The sequence below is a fragment of the Oxyura jamaicensis genome, chromosome 8, assembly GCF_011077185.1.
Source record: "Oxyura jamaicensis isolate SHBP4307 breed ruddy duck chromosome 8, BPBGC_Ojam_1.0, whole genome shotgun sequence".
Taxonomy (NCBI): domain Eukaryota; kingdom Metazoa; phylum Chordata; class Aves; order Anseriformes; family Anatidae; genus Oxyura; species Oxyura jamaicensis.
The window spans coordinates 30,143,254-30,156,343 of NC_048900.1; the positions used below are offsets into that span (position 1 = coordinate 30,143,254).

General features: G+C 42.1%; 1 protein-coding gene across 5 annotated transcripts in view; it reads left to right on the top strand.

The window, feature by feature from the left end:
* The window catches only part of LEPR (leptin receptor), a 33,309-nt gene extending 21,911 nt beyond the window's left edge, over window positions 1-11,398 (top strand). For all 5 annotated transcript variants that reach the window (XM_035333592.1, XM_035333593.1, XM_035333595.1 and 2 more), the window contains 9 exons: window positions 422-570; window positions 805-964; window positions 1,053-1,135; window positions 1,824-2,040; window positions 3,215-3,397; window positions 3,977-4,072; window positions 4,635-4,743; window positions 5,424-5,499; window positions 10,200-11,398. In XM_035333592.1, the coding sequence (XP_035189483.1) occupies window positions 422-570; window positions 805-964; window positions 1,053-1,135; window positions 1,824-2,040; window positions 3,215-3,397; window positions 3,977-4,072; window positions 4,635-4,743; window positions 5,424-5,499; window positions 10,200-11,015 (1,889 nt within the window). In that variant the 3' untranslated portion in view covers window positions 11,016-11,398. The remainder of the gene's footprint in view (window positions 1-421; window positions 571-804; window positions 965-1,052; window positions 1,136-1,823; window positions 2,041-3,214; window positions 3,398-3,976; window positions 4,073-4,634; window positions 4,744-5,423; window positions 5,500-10,199) is intronic.
* Window positions 11,399-13,090: the final 1,692 nt, after the last annotated feature.

Here is a 13,090-nt window from a genome sequence, read left to right on the forward strand (position 1 = left end):
AATTTATTCTAAATTTGCTTTGTTAACAAACTGGGGCTTTCTGACCTTCCCATCCCGTTTGTTGGAGAAGCTCAATTTTGATGAAATTTTCTGTAAAATAAAACCGTCACGTAAAATCTCCATTACTGCTTGTATAAGCCTGCACTTCCCGTGTCCTTTATAAGATCTGCCTTTTTTGGGCCACATATGCTTCTGCTTTGTACACTGGGGCACCCTGTTAGTGCCAGGCTACATCTTCTGCCGTTAGTATCAGATAAGGATAAATTGTTGTGTTTGCTTTATAACTCAACTTTACGTGGAGTAGCAGAGGCCATGATGTTACCTGCCACCCTTGGGAAGGAAGAAGGTAGACCACAATGACTTGATTTAATGAGAAATGTCAGTGCAGATATTAGTCTTTTTTTCTCTTTCAATTTTCTAGTGAAGCCACTTCCTCCCTCTGACATTAAAGCAGAAATCACCAGAAATGATGGGCTGCTGAATGTGAGCTGGACAAACCCTGTGTTTACAAATGATGACCTTAAATTTCAGATTCGGTATGCTGAGAACAGGGAAGAACTAACATGGGAGGTACTGTTTTTTAAAAATCTGCATTGAAGTGTGAATTGTTGCAGCGTCATTTAGTGTGTCAGCTAGGATTTACGAAGTTTGTTGTATGCAATGAATCACTTTTCTAAGCACATACATTATCTAGCAAAGGATGTGACTGAGAAGGCCACTTGATTTATTTTTAGGAGTTTTAATTGTAACAAATTGCTAAACAACCTTTTCTTCTTACTCTGAGTATTTTGACTTCTGTTACAGCTGTATGAAGCTTCAAATTTGCCAACAAGATCAGCTACGATAAAGGTTCAGAAACTCTGTGTTGAGTATGTTGTTCAGGTCCGCTGCAGAGCACTGGATGGTTTAGGTTACTGGAGCAACTGGAGCAGATCAGCTTATGCAGTTGTGAGGGATATCAAAGGTACGTGTGCTTTCAGAGCATGCTCTGATGCTCGGTCCAGTTTCAGACGTAGATGTGACACTGTCATTTCAAAACCGTCATCTTGCAGCTCCCTTACATGGCCCTGAGTTTTGGAGAGTTGTTGTTGAAGATCCAGCAAGGAGGCAGAAAAATGTTACACTCCTGTGGAAGGTGAGAACACTTAGATTTTGGTCTTTCACTTTGAAAAATGCATGACCTGAAAACATTGGTAGAATTACTAAAATGATAAGCACATGCTTCCCTGCCCTGAGAGGCAATCTAGGGTGGTCACTGTTTACAGGACTTGGTATGCAGCATGCTTGCAGGCTTCAGCTGCCAAGTTCTGCTAACCAAGTTCTCTGAGCAGAATGTGCCACTGAGTCCTAGACAGCTGCCTGTGCAAACACCTCTGCAGTGGCATGTAAACTGGGCAACGCTGTGTTAAAAGGTTAACGCAGGATAGAGGGGAAAAAGTACATCAGTGACTGACCACTGCTGTTTGTCTTCACAGTCATGTTAGATGTGCAAACAGTCATCTGTTTTTTTCAGTCCTGGAAAATGCTAACATAAAATTGTGAACTGTTATAGGAGTCTGAAAGTTTATATTTCCCTGTATTCCCCCCGCCTCCCCCTCACCTTCAATGGAAAGATAGAAAGTAAGGGTGCCAGCTTTCAGATAGAGAAGAAATTAAGTCTTTAAATGGACTACAGTGTCTTTGCTAAAAGTAGACGGTCTATAAAATACCTTTCTTGGCTCATGTTTTCTTAAAACTCTTTAAAACCAACACCTTCTGCCCACATAATGTTTCCTTTTGAAATCAAAGACTGGGAAATTAATTAATGCCAATGTTTGCTGCAGCCACTGATGAAGAATCACTCATTGTGCAGTGTGAGCCGATACATTATAAAGCATCAGACATCAGAAAACACCACGTGGTCAGAATATGTCGATAAAGGCACTACCTGTTTATTTCCATGGACTGAACACACACATACCATTACGGTTTTAGCCATGAATTCAATTGGAGTTTCTTCAATTAATTTTAATTTAACTCTATCACAGCAATTGAGCACAGGTAAGAACACCAGTTAGTTACCATTTTGTGATGTGGAATATGTTAGGAATCCTTGTGATGCTTTTGGGCAAAGCTTTTGTTGTAATAAAAATCCCTTTTTTAAAAGAAAAAAAACAGTATGTTCATCTGCATTATGGGAATCAGATTCTGCATCTCACCTGCAGAGCTATTTGAAAACTGAAATTGCTATCACATGAAAATTGTGATGAACTTTAGATTGGGAAAAAAAATGTCCTTAACAGTTGTCCTTCACTAACAGAATCTAAAGTAATTGATCAAATAAAAATGCAATCATACTGTAAAACTGATCCTTCATCTTCTTTGTCTTGGGAACACCCAGCATTCCTGCTAGGGAATGTTTTGTTGTTTCCAAAATGAAATGTGGTCTAATTTCTCTGGCTGCTCACCTGACAGGGTGCCAGAGCGCATAGTTCTCAGAGGTTTGGCTTTTCTCCCTGAGCAGCCTTTTCATCGGTTCAGCTGCATTCGGCTTTATTAATAAAATAAAGGCTATCGGTTCTGACAGTTTCAACTGCGTAACATTCATATGCAAATGTATAATGTGGGAAACGTTACTGCAGTCTATTCATGGAACTTTACAGCTGTAATGCAATTTTAGAAGCATTTTTATAGGTAAAAATCTTTCTGGTACTGTGCATAAGGATGTTCTGGAAACCCTGTAGTTGGTAGCAGATGTAAGGGGAAGCATTTGTCTGCCTGGATTGTGATCTGGTATGTTACTTAGAGAGATTTATTGGGATTTAGCTTACAGGCTCCCACTGTGTGTTTTACTAGCTAAATGTTGACAGCCCATTTGTTGATAAATTCTTAGCTAAGGACTGATAATTAAGGAGGTACATGTGAGAACCAGGCTATTTGATTAATGTCTGGTAAGAAACTTCTTCTCTTTAGTGTTGGGGATTAGTTGGTTTAAGCCAGCGAAGCGTGGTTTACAGAGAATTAAGTTTGCTTACGTGAACTAAGGATCAAGCTTTACTATATAAAGATAAAAACAAACAAACAAAACCACTAAACAAACAAAAAATAAAGAAGTAAATAATGAAGCTCCAAAACTGTCAGGCATTTTACAGTATATACCTCTCCTGATAAGCCAGCTCTCATCTCACCTCTGTCAGAGTTCACGTAATTCACTCTTTTGTCCTTGTTTTGTCAGTGAATGCTGTGCAGTCACTCATTGCTTACCCAGTGAACAGCACTTGTGTGATTTTGACTTGGACGCTTTCACCTCACACATATGTGATAACGTCTTTTGTTATTGAATGGAAAAACCTTAACAAAGAAGAGGAGATGAAATGGGTGCGAGTTCATCCGAATACTAGCAAATACTATATTTATGGTGAGTGTTTACTTGAAAATGTAATGCATTATGTTGTTATTGACTAGAAAAATGCAGCATTTTTCTGAGCTCTCAAATTCCTTCCCCCCATCTCTGTTTCTGATTTATATTTCTTCTTATGGTAAGGAACAGTAGAACAATCTTTAATTATCGTTGGTGGACTGACTGTAAGGGACTGACTGTTGCATTCACAATCCAGGTTGACAAAGAATGAAGCTCAGTTGTGTGTTCATTTTTTGGCAATACGATAAAATTAGTTCTGAAATACTGACCATACCAGCTAATTATGTAAGTTAATATGTGTTAATTCCATCTGCATTATTGGCTTTAATCTCAGAAAATTTTATGGTAGTTGCAAAAAGGTGCTAATTCCATTGAAAAAAAATAATGCTAGATTATACAGTAAAGATTATTAGTTTTAATCTTTTGATATTAAAGTGCATATCTATAAAAGATGGCTTTTGTTATGCCCCCTCTGGGCTGGTCTGAACTCTGATATGTGACCAGAGCCTCTCTGGAGGTCATTGTTTAATAGCAGGATAATAATTTTGATTCAAAAGGCTGACTTCTTCTTTCCAGATCACTTTATTCTTATTGAGAAGTACCACTTCAGCCTGTACCCTGTGTTTGCTGGAGGAGTTGGCAAATCCAGAGCGACAGATCGATTTACCAAAGGTGACTTAAGGCATCTTTCTCCATGTTGTTTATGAAATAGGAGCCTGATAGTAAAAGTTAATTTTAAGTGTGGAAGAAGTCTGTAGCTTATCAGAAGAAAGTCAGTAATAAGGTAATTTTAATACATTTATAAATTGCTCGAGATTTCAGTTGCTTTAATTTGAAAACTGTGTGAAGTTAATTGAGTGAGGGAGGCAACAGAATTCCCATCAACCTAACTTGACAGCTGAGATCCTAGGTCTCTGTGATTCTTCGTTCTCCAATTATGGGCCATTCTCTTATTTTATGTGCTCTGCTTTCATTTCCCAATAATGAGGGAGCAGTGGGGACCCCCCCCCAGCGATGGAGGAGTCACCTCAGTATTTAAAATAATTCCTTCCTTTTTGTCTGTTTGTTCTCAAGGTAAAAGTTCATTGATCTGCAATAAAACTTGGTCTTTTTTTTGGGGGGGGGGGGGCCCGGGGGGGATACACAAGCTGTTGTTTATGTAAGTGTTTGTTATTTCCTGTTTACAAACTTTTCAGACACATTATTTCTCCTGCATTTTCTGCATCCCTTTTAGTTCCAGAAGGATATGAAAACCAGAATAATGCTAGCCTCTATATGGTTCTGCCAATAGTTGCTTCAACCTTGGTTTTGTTGCTTGGAGCGCTGCTGATTTCACAGCAAAGGTAAGTTCATTTTTATATAAAAGTCACAGAAGGCCTTTAGAAGGGGATGCAGCTTAGCTGTCTGTCTGCTGAACTGGTGGCCAGTGTCTTTCTGGGGAAAGCTAGGAATTATTTTTATCATTTGTACTTTTTGAGATGTACTCAAAGGCAGTGGACTCCGGAATATAGCACCAAAACTTTAAATGTCTCGAGCGCACAGGCTTGTTACCTTGTAAAAGCCAGACCTTTCAGGACAGGTGTCCTCGTAGTAAGGTGATGATCAGTGTTGTTCTTTTTCACTGAGAAATACCACTTCAGCCTGTACCACACACTGCTTATTTTAGCAGTGTTTTGTGGACGAGCTAATGAGTGTCAAGTGCTTTGAAGCACTGTGTGTCCCAGATTTGTCATCGCAAATAAAGCCAATTAAAAAAAAAAAAATCCATCTGAGTTCTGTGGAATGTGGGTTGGGGTCTTACTCAGCAAAGACTGCCTGTACATTTCATGACTTACAAAACTGCCATATGGTATCTCACTTTGTTATTTTTCTATTGAATTTTGACCGTCTAGAATATCTGAATGATTGTTTCATTGTCACAGTGTTCTGGATAAATAAAATCACACATATTCCTTTTATGACATAGCAAAATTACAGAACTTATGAGAGCAGTACCAACTCCAGAATTTACCTAATATTTCAGAATGAAGAGACTGTTTTGGGAAGATGTTCCAAACCCCAAGAATTGCTCCTGGGCACAAGGAGTTAATTTTCAGAAGGTATGCATTTCCCTGGGAATGCTTCTTCCCCAACCCTGTGGGTCAACTGCTCTTTGCTCAGTACTGAACTCTCTGTATTGGGTAGACCAAAACCTACCTGAATTACTTGAATGAAGCTACCTGGAGCCTCTGAAGTTAGTAATACAGCAGATCTTTCAGCTGTAGAAATGGGCTAGGACCAGAGACCAGCATCTCTCTTGAATGCAGGGGTGTTTAAATTTCAGGGCTATTAGCAGATCAGTCGTAGAATGAGAGTGTGCCCCGTAGGCGTAATGCTCATTTATCTCACTGAATGCCACATTTGCATCAATGGCCATATTTTTTGGAAAGGGTAAACTCCCTTTCCATTCAGCACATGAATTGAGCTGTGATGTGATGGGCTGTGGCAGGTAAGAGCCTTCACATGGGCTTAGCCAGTTTGCAGCAGAAAACGAAGTTTCTCAGGGTCTTACAGGTTGACAATGGGTAATTGCTGAAAGAATCTAAATTCAGGCCTGTTATTACTAGAAGAAAGAGCACCTCGTGGCAGAAGATTTTTTTTCAGGTATTTAATTTGCATTCCCAGTGAAGGTTTCTTTTCTCATCTTTTATTTTATTTCATTTCATTTAAACAGAGAATGGACATTCTTTGAAGTCTAATCATGGTCACTGCCTGCTGAACCATTGGGCCAGCTCCCAGGCTTCCTATGCAGAATTTTTAGAAGATTTTTCTATTTATATTCAGAAGACAGGAAACAGATACAATACAATGCTGATTTGCTTAAATATAATGAATCCTGCAAGTAGCTTTGTCAAAAATCTAAAATACCCTTGCAAAAATTAGGAGTATGTGCCATGTTACAGATCAAAAGATGGTTGGTCACTTGCGCAGGCAGAAACACTTTAGATTTAGTGTTTTTAGTGCCCTGCTGACTAAGGCTGTGACTAGCAACAGGCTCGATGCTTTCAAGCCCTGGCCTTCAAAAGGAGTTGAAAGAGCCCAGCCTTTCCCAGGATGCAGCCGTGGAAGCAGAGATATCAGACAGGTTTGGGAATTATACAGCTGAAAGTAAGATCTGCCTAGCTATTGGCGTCACGTTAAAGATTTTTTTATTTTTATTTTTTTTCTAATCAAATATTTGTTTGTTCTAGTCGAGAACTACCTTGGGAGTTTCTACTGACTGCAGGCACATCAAGGTGATCGGATCCTGTATTTGCACAAGTACAGGGTTCTCCTGTTAAGGTCTTCAGAAATTTTATATATACCTGGCTGCAGCAGCAACTCAGAGAATGCAGAAACTGTGCCTTGTGCCTTGCTTGATTTTTTTCCTGGAAATTCCAATATGCATGCTGTTTATATGGCTTCTCTGTTCATTATCATTTAAACATGCAGCCACATCTGTGCAGATGCCTGAGTAATCTCTGATGTTACAGCTGTGTTGGGGAAGATGCAGTCGTGGTCTGACAGTGCGTCCTCCAGCCTTGCGGCAGCAGTCACAGTGGCTGGCGGTAGCAGAGCCTCTTGGCTCAGTCTAGAAAGTGAAGTGTGCTGTTATCGTGCAGTTTGTCAAATCCGAGACCGGGCTGACGTGTCTGCTTCCATGGCTGCATCCCGGGAGGGGCTGAGCTCTTTGAACAAATAGCTGTGAGCTGCAGGAGTGTCAGTTGCACCAGCACACCTGTATTTGTCTGTTTAATCTTTTCATCTGTAGCGACAGGAGCTCGAGACAATCCCTATTATTCCAGATTGCAAAGGTGCATGAAATTTCCAACGTGTCAAATCCACCGTGCAAATGATTCTCCTCACCAACTGCTAGAGCCAAAATAAGTGTATCAAAGTTGATGATGTTTTTAACTAGGAGGGGAAAGTCATGCCCACACTGACACGCTGGTGTTACTGCTCCGTATTCATACGCCTTGTTCCATAATTAATTGGGAAGAAATTATACATGCAAGTATGAAAGAAATTGAAGTTTGACATGATTTTTGACAGCTCGTTATGTAGCAGAAAGCATGCCTCTGCTACGTTGAACTAATCTTACTGGAAAATACTGCTTAACGTTAATTGCACTGAAGGCTTAGTGCCTGTCCCCAGCTGAGCATGATCATCTCACGCTAGTTTCACGATGTCCAGGGTTGAAACACATTCTTCAAAGCCGTGTGTTTAGGGTCAAATTCTGCGTTTGTATGTATGCATGCGATTTCCACTAGCGAGAGCAGCGCACAGGACCGGTATGGTATTTGTCCCTCAGTGTAATAACCACTGATTACACAAACAGCCTGGATACCACTACTGGAAAGTTCTGATGTCTTTCTGGAGGCATCTGCTGTGGAACACATTTTGTCTTGGTACATAGCCATATTAAAACCTTCCGTCAACATCTGATCATTACTTCGTATATTCAGTGCAGCGTATTGCTCCATGGTACTCCTGGACTGCATTGCTAGAGTATTCCTTTATCGGGATTGTATCGCTTACAGGAGCAAGAGATTTAAATCACAATTTAAAACAGGCAAATCTTGCATCGAGATTCAGTCTTGTGAGCCTTTATGTCATGTCAGAACCATGAAAATTCCTTTTACTTTAAAAGAAACAAAGTTTTAGGGCCTGCTGTTGTAGATTACTAAAGCACGAGTATGCATGCTTTCCAAGAAAATTCATGTAAATCCTTCAAAGAATGATGCATATCTAAATTACCCTACTAAACCCATGGGGTTACTTGCAACATGTAAAGCTAAAAGCCTGCACAGTCACAATCTGGTCTTGATGGAATTAGGCCAACAGCATATTTTGCCGTATCTGTGTTTAGCAACTAGAGCACAAAATATTTTCGACTTGAACCTGTCTCAGGCGTGATAACGGCGTACAGAGATAGTCTGATGTGTATGAGAGCTCCTGACAAGGCTGTGACAAATGCAAGGTAAAGCCTAGACTGACCAGGAGGGAAAGCACAGCATTGCTTGAAATTCCTTCTCTGTTTGGATCCCGTTTCATCCGGTCAGCAGAGTTTGGGAACTGGTGACCTGGGACTGTGATTTTCGTCCTGAGTTTTATAGAACGACTCTGCCTGTTGTTGGACAGTTTGTGCTCAGATTATACCATAAGTGTATACACTGTGGAAATCCAGCGCTGTTCACCCAATTTAATTATTGATGTGCTGTAGTTTTACATTTTTTTTTTTCAGGATGTTGGATTGTACATTGTATTTGATCTAAGTTGCTTTATTAAGTGACATCTGAGCTGGCAGATGGAGGCTTTTGCCAAACAGCCTACCTGTCTTTGAATGCGACGGATTTAATCTCTGCAGGCACTATTATTGATTGTTTCTGGGGCGCCTATATGAGTTTATAAGAACAGATACTGGAGGCGGGGGTGAAGAAGGAAGCAGATTTTGAAAGGAATATAAAGTGTCCCTGCTCAGGACAGACCAGCTGCTGGTGGCAGGAGGGCCGTGTGGTGGTCAGGTTGTTCCAAAGCTGCCGGCTGGCCTCTGTCTCCTGTTGGAAAATGCCGCTGGGGCGATGTCCCCTGCCCAGACCACTTGTCTGCTGGACACAGCAGTGCCTCTGCGAGTCCCTAGCAAGCCGGTGAGGGGCAGGTAGCTGCCACTGGGCAATGTAAGTCAGGGTTATTACAGCTTGATACGCGCAGCATCGTAGCACTCCACAGCTGCTTTCAATAGCTGGCCAATTTTCTGTGTGCTTCCTGACATGATCTGAAGCCTGGGAGAGATGCCGCTGTGGGAAGGTGATGGGCTGGTGGGGGCAAGTACCAGAGCGGGTAGAAACCTGCTCACAGGCTTTGCCACACGAGGGCATTGTCACTGCTGGTAGCTGGGCTGAAGCAGCAGCTGAGCTGTGGAAGTTAGTACACCCTTCTATAATTGTGTACCAGCCCAAGTATTTTGACACGTTCCTAGTTGTTTTGGCAGCTTTCCTGCTGTAAAATATGGTTTGCTAATATACACAAAATCTGTTTTTATCTATTTGTTTTGTCTTGAATTCCTTAGGAAATCTATGTGTGTTTTTTTTTTTTTCAAGTGAATTTTCCTTTGTAGCTAGGAGTTCCTGTTCTGTTCAGTTCATGCTGGTGTATATTTTACACGTATATATGGTAGGTAGTAGCAAAGCACACATTTCTCCAAAACAAAGTGTGTTTCTCTTCGTGCAGTTCAGGCATACAGCTGTTATTTAGGTGGGAATGCTCTAAAAACGCTACAGAAAGACTGAATTTGACCCCAAAGACTATAATCCTATTAGAAGTTATTTTAGTTGGCATGGATATGATTTAAGACAATTTGTTTATACAACCTAAATAAAAGGCAAGAAAATCTAAGGGTATAAGATCTTTGTCTTGCCAAGCACTCGCGTGCGTTTTTAACAATATGTGCACGTTGGTTAACGTCAAAACGTTTGGGCCCACTCGGCTGCTTCTATTCCAGCTTAACCCCTACGCTGTCTTGGCCGGAGTACTGAGCGCTTCACAACACGCTTGCTTGGCAGCACTTGCCACACAAAGAGGTTCTCGCTTTGTCTTTCCCCTCAGTCTTCACCAACACGGAGATATAAAGAAAAGGGGAGATGGATTTTAGAGGATTTTCAATTACCTGCCCTTACTGAAACTATGGAGGTTTTGTCTGTGATTCTTAAGATCAGTAACTTCCTACTGAAATAAAGCTATTAAATAGTAGATGAGCATTAAAATCTGTCTTTTCTTCTAGCCTGAAACTTTTGAGCACCTTTTTATCAAGCACCCCGAAGCAATGTCATTTGAGCCTCTTCTTCTGGAACCAGAAATAGTGCTGGAAGACATCAGTGTTACCAAAGCATTGAAACAAGAAGATACGCATGATTTTTTAGTGATTAATTCAATGTTTACAAAAATTCAAGACTCTGAACACGACTCTGCTTGTTCTAGCAGCCATTTCACTAGCAGCAGCTTCTCTGAGAGCTTTCACAATGACCAAATCACCGGAGAAATTACAAGGCAGTCCGACATAAAATATGCTACTATTATCAGCGACTCCAGATCCCGTGGGCTTTATGAAGAGAAGAAGAATCTCAGGAGTTGTTTTGAGAGCTGCTTCTTAGCCGAAGACTCCTTAGTTGCAGGTCCTTTCTCAAGTAGCTCCTGGGAGGTGGGAAACCAGGCTTTTCTCCTGCTGCCTGATCTGCCTGGCAGTCAGCCCAGCAAGACTCTTTCCCTTTCCCTGATTTCTTCCGAGGGGTTTTCAGAGCCTTCAGATCAGGATGACACCTTCACAGATGGAGGCAGTCCTGAGCGAAGCCTCTATTACCTAGGGATAGCATCACTTGAAAAAAGAGAGAATGACATTTTTTTAACGGAGAGTTCCGGAGTGATGTGCCAGTTCCACGCAGCTGATCTGCTCAGAGACGTGGGGTTCCTTCGGAACACGCCTCCGAGTGTAAACGCGTTTATCCAAAGTAGCTTTAAGTATAAAGCCATTGTGCCCTACATGCCGCAGTTCCAGATGCCTGCTGCCAAGGTGCAAGACGCCACAGAGAACAACTCTTAAGTCATCACACCTTAACTTGGTACTCACCGTGGCTCGTTAGGTGTTGATATGTTCCCCTATTTTCCCTCTCCTGACTCCTTTCAGGAGCTCTGCTGGTTGGAAGTTGTGTGACTAATCCTGCATTTGAGTCCCAGGATTTCAGCAGGAAGAAATTCTGTTTCTTGACCTGATTGACCTAATTTTCACATGAGGGGCCTTCCTTTATATATTTGATATATAAATATATGCAATTAGCCTCTGGTGCCAAACAGTTTATTCCTGTTACGTGCACATCCGAGCACTCCGGTGCGGAACTGCCCTTACAACTGGACTTTGTGCCACAGGCGTCGAGGTGAGGACCGGCTGCGACCCACAGCGCTCGGCCCCCACGCTCCGTGCTGCAGGCTGTGCCAGGACAGGACCGTGGGCAGCTTTGCCAGCCCTCGGGAGCCGTCCCTAGTGCTGCTCGCATGCGGGCAGAGCTCAGCAGCCCCGTCTGGGAGGCCTCAGCGTGTGGCAGGAGCCTCCCTCCAGCTGGGAGAGGCAGAGGAGCTGGGTGTGGAGATTCCCAAACCCTACTGAGTAACTGAGAAGGGTTCAAGCAATGTCCCCTGAATAACCACAGCTCCGGTTTCATTCATTTACTGAATGACGCCGTACAGCCTTCTTATGGCTTGCACCCCATTCTGCACCAGTAGGCTCCTTGCAGTTTGTCACTGCCAAACACCTTCATTTCCACAGCGGCGGGCACAGCTCCTCTGTTGGCGGTACAGAGCCATGCGCACGTTACTCTTCGTTCAGGAGGAAAAAAATCTCTATTTGACGTGTTGGCCAACAGCACTGAAAGAGCTCGCTCTTGCTCTAGGTTTTGTTGGGGAGTCCCAGGGCGAGACAAAGGAGTGGCCTCATGCATAGATTAAAGAGCGTGTAGAAACAGAAGGTGCCTACGTTTTGTCTGGGGCGGAGAAGCTCGGATGTGTACAAACTCGGATACTGTACAAGTACCAGTGGCTTTTTTTGTTTGTTTTCTCCAAAATCCTGATTAATTTATTGCTTTGCTAGCACCTGCATTTAATTGAGCCTGTGGGTACACAGATGATCCACATGAAAGCAGTCAGAATCCTGCCTTTCAGTGGTTGAAAGGGAGGCTGTGACCAGTGGAGGCAAACTTGGGGCTGTTTTTCTGTTGTCTCTTTTACAGTAAAATGAAAAACGTTCAGCAGCAGCATCAAAGAGATGTAAGAAGGGCTGTGAGGGCAGAGGCCTGTGCTGAGCAGTGCCTCAGCACATCAAAGATGCCCTGAAGGAATGACTGTTCACTAGGAAGGACTTGGGGCACTGCAACAAGAGGAACAGAGTCAAAATTCTTGGGGCTGCACAGCCGCGGGGTGTTACCTGGCTGAAACTGTGTGCTCGGAAGTAAAGCACCCATGTTTTTGTTGACCATGAGATTCTAGTACAAAGGGTACTGCGGTAAAGCTAACATCCCTTCCAAACCTATTTTGTAAGAACCACAGCAAAAAAGGCAGTAACTTGATCCAAGAATCCTGTATTTTTGATCTGTGGTGGCTGTATGGACACGAAGTCAGTTCATGAGCCACGCTCAGTTCGGCTTCGGCTAGGAGGAAAATGAGATCTTGCATCCCAGCTGTGTTTGTAGGTAAAACAAAACCACACACTTGGAAGCCAAATGTATTTTTTCTATTTCATAGCTAATACATATTTTTGTATACGTACTTTTTCAAAGAGCTATTTTGAAAAGCTAAGGAAGATGAAAACACTGTGTATTCCAGAGCTAAATTTCTGTAAGACTGACTTAGGGAATTAAAAACAAAAGGGCAAAATTCAGCAACAGCAGTAAATAGTAGAAGTGTGGAAGTATTTTAATTTATTAGTGATAGGAAATCCGATGGAGCAGAAGGGACCAAAGCAAGTTATATAGTTGCACTTTAAATTTAAGACAAGTTTTACAAGAAGAAAAAACAAACCACAACTTTTTCGCAAACAAGCTGCTAACCCGGCTCTTGCTGGGCGTCTGTGTTTTGAGCGCTGATATGACACAAGTCTGATGTGGTTGTCTCAGAAAATGGGGTGTG